Genomic DNA, 19,986 nt, shown 5'->3' with positions numbered 1-19,986 from the left:
GTCTCTTTCAACTGATCCTTCCATTTCTTTACTGTCTTTCATCCAGAATAGCTGGATTTCAGGGCATGCCCGAATGTGTGTTCATGTCATCCATACCAGTCAAAGCAGCATTATATGCCATTTTATGACAAGAATCAAAGAACACCTAGTCCAACTGAAAGTACAGAGGGACATTCTGGCAAATGAGAACCAATGTAATTACTATACTTAACTCATTTGTCCTGGACAAATTTCAATTTAATGCTCTTCTCTTGTGGAGTAGAGGACCACGGGATGTCCCAAAAGTGAGGGCTGGTGCTTGTCTTGTGCTACTAAAGGAATCAGCACTTTAGGTGGTTACTGAGATCATTCAGCCTCTTTGTAAGATCAAGGGTTGCTTGTTTCAGCAGCTCCGTTCTCTTTTTTTTAAAGCCTTTGTGAGGCCAGCTTACTTTTCTTGCTTGTGTTCTCAAATGCTGGCTATTTTGATACTGGTCATTATTTCTCAGCATCCCAAGATGTGGTAGGTGCCTTGCAAAACAAGCAAAACCATGGTCCATACTTCAAACAGCTTGCAGTCTAATACATCCCAAGACTTGACTGAGTGTTATAGCTGAGGGGAGAGGGTAGGAAAGGGTGGCACCAAGAGTGACTACGCACTGAGACATGTATACATCTTAATGGTATGGTCCCTTAATTTTTTGTTAAACTCACTTCTGCCATGAAGGTGTGAATATTTTTTTTGTTTTAGAGGGATTTGAATGAGCTGAGGGAAGTGGCTTGGGGAGCAATTCGAAGCCCAAGAGGCATGGTGGGAAAAGCTGTAGAGACACGTTGGGGAAAAGGATAAGCAAGAAGTAGCTGATGTTTGTTGAAAATGGTTGCTGTTTGTTGGTGAACCACATGAAAGAAGATCAGGTCAGAGATATAGGTAGGGGCAGCTTGCTATTCTTATCTTCAAGACTCTAACAGTTAGAGCCTTAATTTGATGTGCAGTGCGATAGGGGGCCAGAGACCTGGCTTGATTGACAGTGTGGTCACAGATAGTGATATGTTTTGGATTGGAAAGATGTGGTCTGGTTCCGGTAGCTGTGATGTGTATCCCATGTGATGAGAGCATGGGAAGGGGCCCAGTTCAAACCTAGTTACTGAGTTGATCACTTGGCTGATGTTGTTTTCTGGGGGTAGGTGGGAATGGAACCTGAAATGAATTTTAGATTCTCTGCACAGAACAGATTCAGAAGCAAGGCTCCAAAATGTCCAAAGAGCTGAGTCAGTATTCACCCACACAAGACACCAGCCCCCAAAGGGTCAGTGCTTGGGTTGTGATTTTCCCACAGGAAATGTTCTGTTTCACTTGGCCTTTGTGTGTCTGCACTGCACAAAGCACGCTGTTCTCGCCATGGGAATAGAAGCAGAGAACAGCAGTGTGGTGTTATGAAGCTGGCTGTCTAGCAGGCTCATAAAGGGCGATTAATGTCCTCAGCACATACTTGATTTTTCATCTCTGAACCTCTCTTTAGAGAAATGGCTCCAATTCCCACCCACCAGCCCGCGTTGGAGCAGATGTCAAAATGTCAGTTCAGTCAGGAGACCTTTTTTATTGGGTGATTGGAAGGTTGGGTTCTATGGGTTCCTCTTTCATTTCCCCTCTCTCTTATTGTTGCTGCTATTGGAGCATCTTTCAGGCTGGGAGAGGAGAGCTCCTACTGCAGCTGCTGTCAGTACTCCTCCATGGATCTGCTTTGGTAAGGGGGGAAGAGAGGCTATAATGTCTAGCAGCTCCAGGTTATGGATCAGCTGAGCAACTTGTGCAGTGGCTGCTTGTATAGAATGCTGGCCTTGGGCCTGAGGTGCCTGCTCCCTGGTGTATACCTGATCTAGGGCCCAGAGACCTCCTGTGTCTCTTGTAGTTGGTAGCAGACGGTGGTGGAATTCATTTTCATCTGTATCTTCATTGTGAACTCTTTGATGTTCTGAGTTTCAGGTAACTTGTACAGCAGCCACCTCTGCAGAGAGTGCTGGCAAGAGACTTCAGAGACCCTTGGCTGCTCAGTGAAGACAGAGAGGTCAGATTATAGACCCTGGTGTTAGAGGTGCCACTTGCAGATGCTGTGTGTCTCTGGGGGCACAGCACAGGACTGTGGTGTCCTCCTATGCAATCTCATCATGACAGCAAGTTTGTGTCTGTACAGTATGTAGATATGCATGTCAAATTCTGCCAAGTAAGGAGTGCCCTCTGTCCTGTAATGGCTGTCTGTTTACCTAGCCTGCTTTGGCTGGAAACTGAGCTTTCGGCACCTGTTACTGAACCTGTGATTCCCATGTGACGGCACAGTTTTGGAATAGGATGTTTCATCCAGCCCCAAACAGGATCAGTCCTGTTATCGTCTCTTGTTTTGAAATGACTTTGAAAGTAGAAGTTATTCTGTAGTCAATTCCCTGCTGATCTCTGGGGATGGACGCTGCTGGGAAGGTTATCGGTCTGGTAAATACACTGCAAGCGAACGTAGCATTAGGAAGGTGAATTCCCTCGGACAGTCCATGTGCCCTGTTTAACCTTCAGAGCTGCGTTGTAAGGGAATACTAGCCAGCTTTTTTTGCTTCATATTAGGCAAAGGGGGAGAGAAGTGGAACAACCTGTACAGATCTGCATTTTTTTGGTGAGTCCCTCCTTCTTCTGAAATAGTATGCAGCCAGAGCTTACATACGCAGCTACGCCAACAAAGGTCCCAGCATATGCTGCTTCTAAGCTGAGGGCTGGTCCTAATGAAAACATGTGTTTCCCTCATGCGAAGGAGAAGGGGGATGTCCGGTGTCTGTCTACTTGCTCTACAGTATGTGCGGACTGTGAATATATTTAGGATACATTTTACACTCCAGTGGGGATTCTAATAGTCAGCAGTGTAGCATAATGTGTCTATTCACCACTGTTGGATGCACTCCATCCCCAATCTCATATCTCCATACTAGCTGCTTTAAATAAATGTTGGCAAGTTAAAAATCCTATTTAAGGCAGAATCGTTTAGCTATGTTTCTAAAAAAGTAAGATTAAGTGAAATTACTTCTTTAAAAAAATCAGTGCTGCTTATTAACTGCTTTTCTCGAAGCTTGAACAATGAATATATTGTACTTATTTTCACTGTCCTACTAGCCCAGTGTTCTGGTATGTGTTGCTAAGACTGCAGAGGAATACTTAAACTATTCTTCAATTTTTTGTGACATTATGGAAAAGCTAGTTACAATGAAATTTTTTGAAACTTTTTTTTTTAATCTGTTAGTGTCCTGCTAAACTGGCTCAACCTTGTGTTCAAGGATTTGTTCAGAGGGGAAGGTTTAGTGACCAAAGCATCAGGTTTGAAATGCGTAGGCTGTCTGGAATCCTTGGGATCAAATCCCAGCAGGGTTGATTCATCTTGTCTTCTTCTGACATAGATAATCAGAGTTCTGTGACGCTTGCTGCGTGTGGCTCTTTCATGTGGGACCTTAAAACTGTATTGGTTTTAAAAAAAAAAAAATCACGGTGTTTTTTTCCCCCCCATGTCTTTAGTAAAATCTACCCTCCACCTCTACTACTGAGTTTGTGGTGCACCAGTGTACCTTACTGCACCCATCCATGCTCAGGGCGGCTGCATTTCAGTGGTGAAGGGATGTCTTTTATATGTGGAGTCTGTAAAATGATTTTCAGGGTGAAAGGAAGAAGTGCAGAATATATAATGCTGCTGCGCAGTGAGGAGGAGTGGTATATGTGTGCAGAAGAGTCATCCAGCAACTGTTACCTCCCTCAAGGAGAAATTCTTTGGGTAATCTTGGAATCGCTCACTTCCCGCCCTGGTCAATCTGACATTACAAGCACTTGGAAACTTTCAGCCACTGTCTTGATAATCCCGAGAGTAAGCTAGCCAAACCAGAGTGTACAAGCCACATCAGAAATCTGAAATGCGGCAGGGTAACAGGGTGTACTCCTTTGCCTGCTGAGCCACGCTTCGGTGTTGGTCTGTCTAGTCATGGCTTTTCTCAGTTGGGTGGGTTTATGGCCAAAAGAAGTAGCCTGTTCCTCTTCTGTGCTTGGGAAGTGTGGCAAGCCTGATGGTTTACATAAAGTATGTGGAAATGGGAGAAAGGTATTTTACAGTGCAAGACTTGGGCCAGGTCTACACTAAAAAGTTAGGTTGGCTCAGTTACGTTGCTCAGGGGTGTGAAAAGTCCACACCCGTGAGCGACATAGTTAAGTTGACCAGCCCTCCAGTGTAGACAATGCTAGATCAACGGAAGAATTCCTCCATTAGCTTTGCTACCACCTCTTGGGGAGTTGGATTAACTGCAGTGATGGGAGTGTAGTAAGTGTCTACACTGAAGCACTGCAGCTGTGCTGCTAAGCGGTCTAAGTATAGACAACCTTATTCAGTATGATGGGTCTGTCACTGTTACATACTCTTCATTAAACTTTGTACGCTACAGCTAGCTTCAGTTAGGCTTATTTTTAACTATTGATTGTCACAGTTCAGGGCAACTGCACCAGTATTTCCCCCCACCGTGGTCCACCAGGGGCACCCGATTGAAGGTTTCTGGCTCCCAGCTCTCATCTCTCTTGAGCAGAGACTCTTGACTCTCTCCCTCACTCTGTGGAACTCTTTGCCAGAGGATGTTGTCAAGGCCAATACTATAACGGGGTTCAAAAAAACTAGGTAAGTTCATGGAGGATAGGTCCATCAATGACTGTTAGCCTGGATGGGCAGGAATGGTGTCCCTAGCCTGTTTGCCCAAAGCTGGGAATGGGCGACAGGGAATGGATGACTTGATGATTACCTGTTCTGTTCATTCCCTCTGGGGCACCTGGCATTGGCCACTGTCAGAGGACAGGATACTGGCCTAGATGGACCTTTGGTCTGACCCAGTATGGCTGCTCTTATGTTCCTGACTGGGGTTTGTCTAGACTGCACAATTCTCCTGCCTATGTTATGATATGTCCAGCAGGCCAGACTTCCCAAAAGGCCAGCATCTGCTCTTTGCTTTCTCTCCAGAAGTTATGAACAGTGTATTGCCAGCAGTTACGAGTTACTATACCCCTCTTTCAAAGCAAGCACAATTCTTCTTAAGGTGGATGCATTACAGAGATATCATATTAGAATCAAGAAAAGAACCCATATGCATGCTAAAAAGCTTCTCCGAGGTCACCCCAATTCCCCCTCAGGCTCTGGTAGTTGTCGATCCTTCACAACCTACAGCTGGGTTACAAATTCTTTACTGTCTCAGATGCAGAACCAGACCAACCATGAATAGTTCCGTCTTTCCTTTATCCAGCTTGAGTTTGGTCTTGGCCTCATAATGTCAGCTGACAATGGCCCTATCCTCAGAGCGTAGTTTCCAAAGACTGGGTTTCTGCATAAATGGAGGTGGGGAATTTGCATTCACCTCCTCAAAGTTATTCCCCAGAAAAACCATTTAACATTTTTTGTTCCGAAAGTCCATTCTTTTCTGGCAGATTGTTCAGTAGAGTCCTTGTAACTCCAAGCCTTGTATTTGTCAAATCTCCCCCCATTGAGAGAGTACATACAATTCCAGCCCACAACAATACATAAACCATTCATTTAATACAATTGACCCCAAAGATTCTTAATCTGAATTCAGTTAGGTCTCCCAAGAATATTGCAGGGTATTGCCATCTCTGGTGATTTTTATCAGTTTGACAAAGTGGCATCCCTCTAGGCTGTAGCCTGTGCCTTCAGAACGTGTACAATGCATGCAGTGGCAGTGCAAGCTTTCCCATCCCAAGTCTCAACCCCACCACAGACGGACCAACCTCGAGTGATAAGTCTACTGCCAAAATGAAGGCGTCAGCTCTGATGGTAGATTTTTGTGGTGTGGACACATCTACGAGGAATTGATCTGAAATCCCAAGATTCATTTCATATTGGTCCCTGAACAGCCAATGGACGTGTGAAATATTTGTCGCTGGTGACCTAGGGGGTCAAGGTCCCATTACCAATTCCCTGATCTCTCTCTGTTCTCTCCATAGACCGGTCATACTAACACAGAGATGCTTTCACATATAGGAGCTATTTTGGCCACTGCTGACTTAGTCTGAGTTTGAATTAGTTGGCTGGAGATGAAAGCCATCAGTTTCCCACAGATATTTTTGCATAACTCAATTATGCTGTTGTAGCATTTATTTCACAGTGACATTACCAGATCCCCTAACACACAGTATGGTAGCATACAACTGATCTGGATAGGTTGTCTTCAATCAAATGGACCAGGTTCAGCTCCAATTCCATTGCATACTGAATTTGGTCCATTGTTTCTCAAAATACTTTATAACATTAAACTCCTGTAAAAGGGCTTTAAAGAGAGGAAAGTGACTCTTGTCTGAGTGAGAGTTCCTGATAGATGGATAACTCAAGAGAACGAGCTACTGCCAGCTGGATAGTCAGGGCAAGCCATGGTGTTTTTAGAAGAGAGATGAATGAGGAAATAGTGTCTGGTGTACTGCTCCAGTATGGAAAAGGGCACAGGGAAGGGAGTGGGGGACATGTAATGAAAGGGCTGTCCTTAGGCAGCTGGTATATACTGACAAAGTTCTTTTGGTTACTAGTAGCAGAATACAGTAGAATGTGACTTAATGGGGTGATTACCTGACCACAGAAGTGTAAGAACAGGTCATGATCTGCTGGAAGAGAGGTTGGGCCCTGGGGTGAATGGAGTGTGAGTGCTGGCTGTTCTTTCTGCCCATATTGCATTATGGAAGAACAGCAAGAAATGATTTCACTGCATCCACATGAGACTTCTGTGACCTCGTCTGTCTTGAGGTACTCTGTTGTGTTAGATACTGCTTGTCAGCCAGCGGGAAAACTCCTTTTTAATATAATCTTGTAAGCATTTATGATGTGTAATGACTTCATGCTTAGGCATTGTGATGTCATCGGGTCTCCAGCAACCCGCACAAGACCAACTATCCAAATAGCTCTCCATCCTATTGGCTCTGGCCATATTTCACTTCCTGCATATGGAAGGAAGGGATGAAAAGTTGTGGGATAGGGACTATCACCTTCCATCTCAAACCTTTGTGGTAAAGTAAATCTTACATTAGTGAACTGTGTTCCCTTGTACGCCTACTGAAGTCTCCTGGACTGTCCTAGATGGCAGAGCTGATTGAAAGGTGCTCTCCCTAGAGAAACCAGTAGCAGAATGTCCCACAGAGGTTCAGCTCTCTTCCCGAGGGAAGGTCCATCCTTACGAGTGAGGCACACTAGTGGGGAAGCTAGCCCCGCTGCTGCCTGTTGGTGAATGGAAGACTCCTATCTCCACAGCTGTCCAAAGAGCGCAGTTCACCAGTGTAAAACTTACTTACATATTTGCAGTCAAGCTTTGCTTCCCTTCAGGTGATGTGGCTTGCTGTGCTGTATTTCTCTGCAGTGGTTCAGAAGTGCTATTGCCATCTCTTACTGTACCTAGGAGAGGGGAGACCAGGCTGAGGTAACAATGTAGTTTCTGGCTCCAGCTTGTTTGAATCTTCTTCTATCCTATTTGTAACATGAACTGGTTATAACCTGAATTCTCCTCTTCTGTGAAGCTGTTGCAGCATTGGACTGGCACTTTGTGGTGAGACTGCGGATGCCGCACAATGTCTTTGATAGACTGTGTAGCAAGGCTGCTTTGAGAAATGTTTCTCAAGCAATAGTGGAGTAATGTTGTGTTGTGCCATCATTTCTTAATGACAGGTTTCAGAGTAACAGCCGTGTTAGCTGGTGAAAATATAATGCGGTGCTGTCCTTAGGCAGCTTACAGGTATTGATAAGCTTCATCCCACCCTCGGGGCTCTTAAGTAGTTACATTAACTATTGTTTGCTGGGTGTAAGGATTGGTAGTTAATAAAGCATTGTAATTGCACCAAGAATTGGCCTACCTTGATTATCACTACAAAAGGTATTTTTCTCTCCTGCTGATAATAGCTCATCTTACCTGATCACTCTCCTACAGTGTGTGTGGTAACACCCATTGTTTCATGTTCTCTGTGTATATAAAATCCCCCTACTGTATTTTCCACTGCATGCATCCGATGAAGTGAGCTGTAGCTCATGAAAGCTTATGCTCAAATAAATTTGTTAGTCTCTAACGTGCCACAAGTACTCCTTTTCTTTTTACCGAGAGAAAAGCATCTTAATTTAAATCACACTTGAGGCAGGTACTGGAATTTTTGTAATCCTCTAACAGTAATAATGCTCTGCACTTAAGACAGGAATGGATAAAAGATGTACAGAATTATTGTTTAAGCACCTTTTTATCTGAAGATCTCGAGGTGCTTAAAAAGCCCAAACCTGGCTTCTGTTCCTGGCTCTGTTACATGCTTTGTGTGTGCTAGGGCTGTGGGTCCCAGTCATTGATTTTAAAAAAAAAAAACCACACCAAACTGCTGTGAAGTGAATGGATGGAGCATGAAGCTTATGTATGGTGGTTCACATACCACAGAGTGGGATCCCCTATTCTAGGGCACGTTGTCTAACTTCAGTGCACCTCCATTTTTTACCATTAGTAAAATGGAAGGAGTATCTCACATGGGGGTGGTGGTAGTTTCATTACATGTCTGGAAAGTGCAGTGAGATCTTTGGATGTAAAGTGCTCCAGAAATGCAAAATACTGTTTTATGAGCTTATGAAAGAATTCTTTAATGGCCTTTCTATTTCCATGTAACCTTTCATTTTTGTTGGGTTGGTTATGCAAGACTTGACAAATCCTTTTGATAGTGGAGAGTAGGAAACGTTCTCTGAATAAGTGGGTTCTAAGTCAACAATAATTTCAGACTCAAAGCTTGTGGGGGTCTTTTAAAGAAGTCTAGCCATTATAGTTTGTGAATGTGAACTGATGCAACAGTATCTTGAGTCTGCACACTGACAGTTCTAATGCATGTGCTCCTAACACTTTCAAGAATTGGAGCAGAGTGAAACTGACCAAAAAAAAAAAAGCCCCCTCCCCTCTATCTTTAGCTAGTGTCCTGTAAATTTTTCAAGACAGACTACTGGTTGCTGGGCTGGTGTTTACTGTAAAGAACTTCTCTAGCCCCTACTGTCTGAAGACTTCAAATTTTCAAGAATTAACAAATGCAAGTTTCTTTCTGTGAGGACAGTATTACCTGAATTTAACAAGCAGAGAAAGCAAAGGCACAGTGAAATTACATGACTTACTCAAGGTCATGAAGTGAATCTGGTGGAGGTGAAAGTAAAGCCCAGATCTTCTGACCACCAGCCGGTGCTCTACTGTTTAGAAAATGCTCCCTCCCAACAAAATACTATTAATGTTAGTAACAAAAGTTACTGATATAAGTTAATTTTAGTCCCAAAAAAAGTAACTTCTGTGAGCAAGATGTTTTATAACTTAAGTAGGATATACTCAGTGCTCCTAAGTTGCTCCTCTCTTGGCTGAAAAACACTGAGGTGTTTGTTCTAAGCCATGTGGGATTCAACAGGTCAGTGATACAGCGAGCCAGTGCCCGTTAGAAATCCCGTGCCCATCAGATACAATGACTGATTCTACATCTCTGGCTTAATAGAATGTAAGGAAAGCAGCAGATGCTTGAGCTTTGGGAAATAAACTGTTTCTTTTCCTGCATCAAGTACTAGGAGACTAGTTCTAGATGTCTGATTAACATGCCAAAAATGCCAGCTGTCCCCAGAAAGCAGCAGGCTGAGAAGCCAAAGGGAAATTTTAAGTGGCAGCTCTTCTCAAAGAGTGAGATTGCAACTGTTCTTCAGTCAACTTGGCTTCTGTTTGCACAGATTTGCCAAAACAAACAGGCAATAGTGGGTGTACAGGTATAGTGGGTAAATGACCTAGTGGACTCCCTGTTTGGGGCAATGACGTTTGGTCTCTTTTGTAGGAAGGTTAGTATTGGGAGCTCAGTTTTAAACTGACAACTGTAACTTAAACAGGTTTGCATATTGCTTTGACTGTGCTTGGTTTCTCAGGGTCAATACCGTAATGACAGTGGATTCTCAATTGTCACCTTGTCAGAAAAAAGAAGCTACCAAAATCAGGCTGCTCCAATGCTGAGTAAGTTGATGCGTGTTTGCTGTAATGTGGGCTCGGCTCACATCTCACAGCTGTGTTGTTGTACTGTATTGGGTTCTCAAAGCAGTTAAAACTGCATATTCCTATCACAGATGGCAGGTTTAGCCAGAGTGCGTCTAAGAGCAGAAAGGCAGAGGTGACCTTAGGTCTTACTGTCAGGAAGCTTTTCCCTCTTCTTGAGACTATACTGTCCAGTGCTGGATTTTATCACATTACTCCTAGTTAGACCACCTTGAACAAGCCTAAACAACTACTTTCCCTCTTTGCTGTTTGCCTTTCAAAAACTTGTAGGCAGTTATTACCTGAGTAGCCTTTTAGCCAAGCAATATGGAATTTATTTATGGTGGTTAAAAGCTTTTGTTAAATATCCATGTTCCCTGTCTCTTGTTAGGAATGTGATGGGATTTATATCTGATTAAGGCAATCACTGTCATGGGGCATATTCCTTTCTCATCACGCTGTATCTGCTTAACTGGCTTATCAGAGTGACTGACTTATACCTTGCCATAATGAATCTGAGTCTTTGATAGGGTATGCATATCCCATACTGGCCAGGAAAGGGTCAATGACCTACAGTGGGCTCAGTCAGGGCCCCCCTATACACCTGCAGTAGGTGTCAGGCTTGGAGGGAGGGATTAAAAGGAAAGAGCAGAGCTCATTTTCATCAAGAGAAGGAGACCAGACTTCCAGCTCTCACCCTGAGAGCTGTTCCTGCACCCAGAATTGTATAAAATCGCTTTCTAAAAATCGACTTCTATAAATTCAACCTAATTTTGTAATGTAAACATACTCTAAGTGTCAGCTGCCTGTCAGAGCCTCCCTGAGGGGAAGGTAGGCTGGGGCCGTCCATCTCTTGATTTGCTGCTGGTGACTTGCCTTTGGTTGGGAACAAGCAGCTGCCAGCCAAATAAAATCACCTTTTTGTTTCTGTACACCCAACCAAGGACTCAGACAGCGGGTTCTCCTGAACCCAGGAGAGACCTGGGTCATGCAGTCAAATCTTTTTATAATTAGACCATTTTGTGGAGTCACAGTTCACACTGGGTAAATGTTTGTTGCAGAAGGGTCGCTGGCAGCCTCAAGGGTATAGATTTCACTTTTTTCTGCAGCTTTGCCTTTAAAGATCCAGAAATATTTATCTTTTCAATTTTGTCATCCATAAAAGTAAGTTTTATGTCAGGGATATCTTTCATTCATGTGAATTCCAACATAGTGCTTTCTAGTTCTTGCAAATCCTCAGCCATCAAGAGAACCTCTCCTTGAAAAGTGAGAGTCTCAACTGTGATTAAGTCCATTGTGGGATATAATGTGTTCACAAACTTGCCTGTCTTAATGTCCTAAACAATTTCCCTAACTCAGGCTGCATCAGTTCTCATTCAGTTTCTGGCCTATGTTCCAACTGATGGTTTTTAATAATTGTTTTCAGTGATCTGGCCTGACTAAACACCCAGCATACATGTTGGCTATTTCTAAATAAGCTCACCGTTCACTCCAGTGTATTAATGAGGGCTTGAAGATGCTGTTGCCTTTTGAGATCTTGAAATTCACTATTCTCAATTCAAACGTTTAGAGGTTTTTTTGAGATCTCAAATAGCAAGCTGAAGGTTGTGCTGGCTTCAGTGCACAGTATCATGAGGTTTACATTTGGCTTGCTCAATATTTGAGCAGCCTGTATTTACTGTTGCACTAAACTCAGGCAAATCAGTTTTGAAAACTCTCTGCTGAGAGAATCCCCCACAACTGTTAGCTCTTCCCTTATTCCCTCCAGATTCCAGCCTACTGTGTCAGCAAAGAGAATGAAAGGTTAACCGTCTTGCACAAACCTGACATACAGTCTCACGGCTGATCTATAGACCAGTAAAAGTGGATCTGTTAACAAAGACTCATCAAACCAAGATTTCATATGCATTTTTGAGAAACTTTCCTGACTCTGCAATTACCTCTGTGAAGTTTCCCTCTGTGGGTATTAAATAGAGTTTGATCTGAGATTAAGGCCGTATTTGTCGTGCAGGTTGCAGAGTGTTTCAGAATCTCAAGATGAAGTCCAATTTAACAGCTCTGTAACTGGTTTAAAACAGGGTGGTCAACTTTGGGTCACCTCCAGGTGGACTTGATAGAGCAGCCAATAATGGGCACTTCTTGTGGACAAAGTGACACACTTTCTGCTTCCCTGAATTTGACATGAGCAGCAGTATGGTCCTGAATAAAGGAATTTTTGCCCGTTTACAAGAAGATTGCCCTTATCAAGGAAACATCTCATGCTTTCTGCAAATTACACATTTCATCTTTCCAACACACAACTTTTGGGTAACCTTTGCTTTCCGTGAATTGTGGAAAGTATTTACATCTAAGTATCTCATTTTGTAGCTTATTGTTCTCTACTGGGGTGGGCAAACTTTTTGGCCCAAGGGCCACATATGAATATGGAAATTGTGTGGTTGGCCATGAATGCTCATGAAATTGGGGTTGGTGTGTGGGAGGGGGGTGAGGGCTGTGGCTGGGGGTGCGGGCTCCCGGGTGGGGCCAGCTGTGGATGTGGGGTTTGTGGTGTAGGAGGGTGCTCTGGGCTGGGACTGAGGGGTTTGGAGGGCAGTAGTGGGATCAGGGGCGTGACTCGGGTGCAGGCTTGGGCCGCACTCACCTCAAGCGGCTCCCGGAAGCAGCGGTATGTCCCTTCTCCGGCTCCTAAGCAGAGGCACGGCCAGGTGGCTCTGCTGTGCACTGCCCTGTCCGCAGTTCCCACCCCTGCAGTTCCCACCCCTGCAGTTCCCAGCCAATGGGAGCTACAGGGGCGGTGCTTGCGATGAGGGCAGCATGCGAAGTGGAGCTCCCTGGCTGCCCCATGCGAAGGAGCCAGAGGGGGGACATGCTGCTGCTACTGGGAGCCGCACGGAGCAGCCCCTGACTCTGCTCCCTGGCTGGAGCGGGACAAGCCCCAGATCTTGCTCCCCAGCGGGAGCTTGAGGACCGGATTAAAACGGCTGGTGGGCCGGATGCAGCCCACGGGCTATAGTTTGCCCACCTCTGTTCTATACCATGTGCTTTACGCTGGTTTTGCTCAGGGTCTTGGAATATAAGAATGGCCATACTGGGTCAGAGCACTGGTCCATCTAGCCCAGTGGCCTGTGCGAGATGCTCATTCAGAAGGAATAAACAGAACAGGGCAATATTGAGTGATCCATCCCCTGTCCTCCAGTCCCAGCTTCTGGTAGTCAGTGGTTTAGGCACACCTGGAGCATGGGTTTGCATCCCTGACAATCTTGGCTAATAACCACTGATGGGCCTATCCTCCATGCATTTCTCTTAATTTTTTTTAACCCAGTTGTACTTTTAGCCTTCGTAACATCTTCTGGTTCCAAAGGTTGAATGTGCATTGTATGAAGAAGTACTTCCTTTTGTTTTAAACCTGCTGCCTATGAATTTCTTTGGTTCTTTGTTATGCAAGGGGGTAAATAACACTTCCTCATTCATTTTCTCTGTACCATTCATGATCTTCTAGATCTCGGTCATATCCTCCCTTATTTTTCACTCCATGCATCTGATGAAGTGGGTTTTAGCCCACGAAAGCTTATGCCCAAATAAATTTGTTAGTCTCTAAGGTGCCACGAGGACTCCTCGTTGTTTTAGCACCTCAATTGTCCAGGGGCCCCACTGATTGTTTGACAGGCTTCCTGCTTCTGAAGTACTACATTGTTTTGCTGTTAGTTTTTGTCTTTAGCTAGCTGCTCTTCAAATACTTTCTTGTCTGCCTTCTTATACTTTTACACTTGTCTTGCCAGAGTTTATGCTCCTTTCTATTTTCCTCAGTAGGATTTGACTTCCAATTTTTAAAGGATGCCCTTTTACCTCTAACTGCCTCGTTTACTCTGTTTTTAGCCATGGTGGCATTTTTTGGTCTTGTATAGTCTAAATAGGGTTGTCAAGCGATTTTTAAAAAAATAAACCGCGCTGTTAAAAAATAATCGAATACCATTTATTTAAATATTTGTGGATGTTTTCTACATTTTCAGATATATTGATTTCAATTACAACACAGAATACAGTGTTCAGTGCTCACTTTATTTTTTATTACAAATATTTGCACTGTAAAAGTGTTTTTCAGTTCACCTAATACAAGTACTGTTGTGCAATCTCTTTATCATGAAAGTTGAATTTACAGATATGTAAAAAAATACCCTGCATTCAAAAATAAAACAATGTAAAACTTTCGTTTAGAGCCTACAAATCCAATCAGTCCTACTTCTTGTTCAGCCAGTCGCTCAGACAAACAAATTTGTTTACATTTGCAGAAGATGATGCTGCCTGCTTCTTGTTTATAATGTCACCTGAAAGTGAGAACAGACATTTGCGTGGCACTGTTGTAACTGGCATTGCAAGATATTTACATGCCAGATGCACTAAAGATTCTTATGCTAAAGATCCTCATGTCCCTTGATACTTCAGCTATCGTTCCAGTGGTCGTGCATCCATGCTGACGACAGTTTCTGCACGATAATGATCCAAAGCAGTGCGGTCCGACACATGTTCATTTTCATAATCTGAGTCAGATGCCACCAGCAGAAGGTTGATTTTTCTTTTTTGGTGATTTGGGTTCTGTAGTTTCTGCATCAGTGTTGCTCTTTTAAGACTTCTGAAAGCATGCTCCGCACCTCATCCCTCTCAGATTTGGGAAGGCACTTCAGATTCTTAGATCTTGGGTCGAGTGCTGTAGCTATCTTTAGAAATTTCACATTGCTATCTTCTTTGCATTTTGTCAGATTTGCAGGGGAAGTATTCTTAAAACGAACAACATATGCTGGGTCGTCATCTGAGGCTGCTATAACATGAGATATATGGGAGAATGCGGGAAAAACAGAGCAGGAGATGTACCATTCTCTTCCAAGGAGTCCAGTCACAAATTTAATTAATGCATTTTTTTTTTTTAATGAGCGTCATCAGCATGGAAGCATATCCTCCGGAACTATGACTGAAGCTTGAAGAGGCATATGAATTTTTAGCGCATCTGGCACGTAAATATCTTGCGATGCTGGCTACCACAGTGCCATGCAAATGCCTGTTCTCACTTTCACGTGACACTGTAATTAAGAAATGGGCAGCATTATCTTCCATAAATGTTAACAAACTTGTTTCTCTTAATGATTGGCTGAACAAGAAGTAGGATTGAGTGGATTTGTAGGCTCTAAAGTTTTACACTGTTTTGTTTTTGAGTGCAGTTATGTAACACAAAAAATCTACATTTGAAAGTTGCATTTTCATGATAGAGATTGCATTGCAGTACTCGTATGAGGTGAATTGAAAATACTATTTTTTTATCAGTTTTACAGTGCAAATATTTGTAATAAAAATAATATAAAGTGAGCACTATACATTTTGTATTCTGCATTGTCATTGAAATCGATATATCTGAAAATGAAGAGAAACATCCCAAAATTAATAAATTTCAATTCGTATTGTTTAACAGTGCGATTAATCGCGATTAATTTTTTTAATCGTAAGTAATTTTTTTGAGTTAATTGCATGAGTTAACTGTGATTAGTTGACAGCCCTAATTCCAAATCAAAAATAGCATTTAGTTTGAGCCTGTGTTTTGGTGTTTTTAAATTCTCGGAGACCAGATTTCATGGTCTTTGACATATTTTTCACAGCTGTGAATTTGGTAGGGCTCTAGTAATATTTAAAAGTACTCCTTTACATCTGACTGTTCATCACTATCTCCTACCTGTAATTTACCACTGCTTTGGTATCCTCTTTATTAGGATATAGAGTTCCCCCTTTAATAAAGTCATCCCTAAGGGATGTCTCCTCCGAACCATGAGCTCCTATTGGCTTTCCTCCAGACCGGAGTTTAAAAAACTCCTCTACGGCCGTTTTAATTTTACATGCCAGTAGCCTGGTTCCGTTTTGTTTTAGGTGGAGCCCATCCTTCCTGCATGTGCTTCTCCTTTCTCTAAAGGTGCCCCAGTTCCTAATAAATCTAAAGCCCTCCTCCCTACACTATTGCCTCATGTATGCATTGAGACCCTGCAGTTCTGCCTGTCTTCCTGGCCCTACACCTGGAACTGGGAGCATTTTAGAGAATGCTACCATGGAGGTCATAGTCTTTGATCTCTTACCTAGCAGCCTAAATTTGGCTTCCAGGACCTCTCTCGTATCCCTCTCTATGTCATTGGTGCCTACATGTACCACAACCACCGGCTTCTCCCCAGCACTGCACATAAATCGGTCTAGATGTCTTGCCAATTGTGCCCACATATCTATTCAGGGGACACCATCACAGGGCCTAATAACATCAGCCACGCTATCAGAGGCTCATATACCTGCACATCCACCAATGTGATATATGCCATCATGTGCCAGCAATGCCCCTCTGCCATGTACATTGGTCAAACTGGACAGTCTCTACGTAAAAGAATAAATGGACACAAATCAGATGTCAAGAATTATAACATTCATAAACCAGTCGGAGAACACTTCAATCTCTCTGGTCACGCAATCACAGACATGAAGGTCGCTATCTTAAAACAAAAAAACTTCAAATCCAGACTCCAGCGAGAAACTGCTGAATTGGAATTCATTTGCAAATTGGATACTATTAATTTAGGCTTAAATAGAGACTGGGAGTGGCTAAGTCATTATGCAAGGTAGCCTATTTCCTCTTGTTTTTTCCTACCCCCCCCCCCCCCAGATGTTCTGGTTTAACTTGGATTTAAACTTGGAGAGTGGTCAGTTTGGATGAGCTATTACCAGCAGGAGAGTGAGTTTGTGTGTGTGTATGGGGGTGGGGGGGATGTGAGAGAACCTGGATTTGTGCTGGAAATGGCACACCTTAATTATGCACATTGTAGGGAGAATGGTCACTTTGGATGAGCTATTACCAGCAGGATAGTGAGTTTGTGTGTGTGGTTTTTGGGAGGGGGGTGAGGGGGTGAGAGAACCTGGATTTGTGCAGGAAATGGCCCAACTTTATTATCATGCACATTGTGTAAAGAGTTGTCACTTTGGATGGGCTATCACCAGCAGGAGAGTGAATTTGTGTGGGGGGGTGGAGGGTGAGAAAACCTGGATTTGTGCTGGAAATGGCCCACCTGATCACTTTAGATAAGCTATTACCAGCAGGACAGTGGGGTGGGAGGAGGTATTTTTTCATATTCTCTGTGTATAAATAAAGTCTGCTGCAGTTTCCACGGCATGCATCCGATGAAGTGAGCTGTAGCTCACGAAAGCTCATGCTCAAATAAATTGGTTAGTCTCTAAGGTGCCACAAGTACTCCTTTTCTTTTTTCTAGATGTCTTGTGAGATCTGCAACCTTGGCACCTGGTCGGCAGTTCACCGTGCAGTTCTTCCAAACCCAGTCATTACAAACCCAACTCTGTTTCTAATAATTGAATCTCCCATTACTGTTACCTTTCTCAAGCTAATAACTGGGTTCCCCTCCCCTGGAGAGTATCCTCAGTGTGAGAGGATACCATGACATCATCTGGAAGAAGAGTCCCAACTATGGGATTGTTTCTCTCCACTCTAGCTTGATTATCTTCTTCCCCAAAACACTAATTCTCCTTAACAGCACAGAGGCTGTCAGACTAGGGTGGAACTGCTCTTCTGTATTCCTGAAAGTTTCCTCTATGTACTTCTCTGTCTCCCTTAGTTCTTCTAGTTCAGCCACTCTGGTCTCAAGAGCCCATACTATGTCTCTGAGGACCATGAGCTGCTTGCACTGAATGCACACATGCACCACCTGCCCACAAGACAGGTAACCGATCATGCTGCATTCAGTGCAATAAACTGGATACCGCCCTCTCTGCTGCTGGACTCTGCCTGTGTTATTTTTTCTCTTGTGTGGGTGGTGTGGTTTGGTTAGGTTAGGTTATGGGAATATTATTGGACTAAATTTAGAATGTTTGTTAGATGTTTTTTCCTCTCACACTCCCTCTCTAACCTCCACTGTTTCCTGCTTCTGTTTGTTGGTTCGTCTTCATTATTATCCCTTGCTGATTCAAACTAAGTCTTTTTAAAAACTCAATTTCTTTCCAAAAGGCTGGTTTGTGTGTCCCTTCATATATTTTTTTAAATTCTCTTGAATGTCTGAGTATACTAGTAGATTTTTATAGAAAAGTTTGAACTGCCTGATCCTGGAGCAGCTTCTAGGTCTGCATTTGTGAGGCAGTAACAAAGCATTAGGTCCTGTCCTACAATCAAGGCAAAATGTCTTTTGCCAATAGCAAGCACTCAAGCTGTGTTTTATTTTACTGCACAGTCTACTCTGGCTTGATTGGCAAATTGAACCATTGCTTGCTTTCCCCAGCAAAAGTAAGTGCCTTGAAACTGTCTGTCTGTAGCTGTAAAGTCTAGGCCCAATCTCTTCCTCTGCCTCCCCCCATCACCACAATTGGATCGCTAACTGCCAGGATGCTCATACTGAGGCTCAACCTCAAGTACGCTCAGCAGTGTGCTTCTCTGTGGTCCCCCCTTCTCCTAAGACAGTATTTGTATTGCTGACAACTAGGCCCAAACCCTTCCTCTAAGTGACATGCCAGCATAGGGCATTCTGCCACCTCTTTTGAGTGGTAGCTCAGTTATGTTGCTGTGCCCAGCCCCTTCTTCTCCCTACCCATCAGGCACCCCAGTTCCATTCCCACTCAGCCCTTCTGTATATCTTCCCCTCTAGCTGGTATCTCATCTCGCTTTCTGCTCCCCCTCTTCTGACTGACAACTTTATTCTGTTCTCTGTTCATCCCCATCTCTCTCTGCCCCTGAGGCACCTACATTCTCTTGGTTCTGTTCCCGCTCTGCCCCTAGGACTGGCTGCTCACTTGCTGTGCCTAATGACACGCAACCTGCTCTCCTCCTCTCCTGTTGTCTTCGTCTGGTGGTCAGGGAGACTGATGGCACAACTTATTGCTCAGAAGCCCAGGACAAGTTGTTTTTCCAGCTTGCTCCCGAGGAGATGTGCAGCTGGATGGCTGTGAAGCCAAGCTGACAATGCTCCTGTTGCTCCTCTGATTCACTCTCTTTCCCCTTTCCAGCTTCCTATCCTGCATACGGTGCCTTTGCTGAAGTGCTGCATATGGTGAACCTGAGAAACCCGCAGGACACATTCCGGGATGGCAGCTAGGTGACGACAGCTGAGGATGACCCTGACTGAAAAGTTGCGCGAGAAGATATCGCGGGCATTCTACAACCACGGGCTGCTGTGTGCTTCATACCCCATTCCTATCATCCTCTTCACTGGCCTCTGCATCCTGGCCTGCTGGTAAGTGCTGCAAAATACTTGTCTGCACAGGTCATTGCTCGGTTCCTTGCTACTGGTCTGTGAGGTTCTTTCTCTGAGCATGAGCACTTTGGTATGTGCTGTCCCTGAAGTGTTTGGGAGCTTCCAGTCATTGTCATGCTGAGGAGCAAAATGGAAAGCCAGGGACAAAATACCTTGATGTGTAAAAGCAGACCAACTAATGGTCAACTCTGAAACCAGAAATAGGAGGTGAGGAAGGGGAAATGATGGTCTTCCCCCACCTACCTACCCACACAATATTCAGCCTAAACTACTGTTCCTGGAACTTCATCGTCTTATCCTTATCCAGCTCAACCCTAGCTCATCTGCCCAGTTTTTGTTCTTGTAACTCCTGGCTGCTTGGTTCTTCTCTGAAAATAGGAACTCGGATGGGGTGTAGGGTGCACTTACTATTGTTGGATAATCAGGGATGTTGGGCTGGTTCGTAAGAGGCCATTATTATTTAGACTGGGCTCTTGGGGACTATGGCAGTTGAGACTGGGGACCCAGTTGTGCTAATCACTGTGCAAACACATGAATAGTTTCTGCTTTGAAGAGCTTGCACTCGAAGTATCTGCCTAAAATGATCAACATTAACTGAAGAGTGGAAGTTGATCTGTTGACCTGTCTCTCCTCCTCTCCAAATCCCTTCTTTTAGGGGGCCTCCAATCTG

At 43.9% G+C, this 19,986-nt stretch overlaps 1 protein-coding gene across 10 annotated transcripts in view; it reads left to right on the top strand.

Annotated features, from left to right (window-relative positions):
* Positions 1-19,986, top strand: part of SCAP (SREBF chaperone) — a 107,255-nt gene that overhangs the window by 10,429 nt on the left and 76,840 nt on the right. For 9 of the 10 annotated variants that reach the window (XM_073334909.2, XM_073334908.2, XM_073334905.2 and 6 more), the window contains one exon: positions 19,069-19,295. In XM_073334909.2, coding sequence (XP_073191010.1) covers positions 19,174-19,295 — 122 coding nt within the window. In that variant the 5' untranslated portion in view covers positions 19,069-19,173. Of the gene's footprint in view, positions 1-9,941; positions 10,027-19,068; positions 19,296-19,986 lie in introns of all 10 variants that reach the window. The other variant, XM_073334904.2, reaches the window with a different exon arrangement.

The sequence above is a fragment of the Lepidochelys kempii genome, chromosome 2, assembly GCF_965140285.1.
Source record: "Lepidochelys kempii isolate rLepKem1 chromosome 2, rLepKem1.hap1, whole genome shotgun sequence".
Classification (NCBI taxonomy): Eukaryota; Metazoa; Chordata; order Testudines; family Cheloniidae; genus Lepidochelys; species Lepidochelys kempii.
This window is presented reverse-complemented; position numbering and strand designations above follow the sequence as displayed.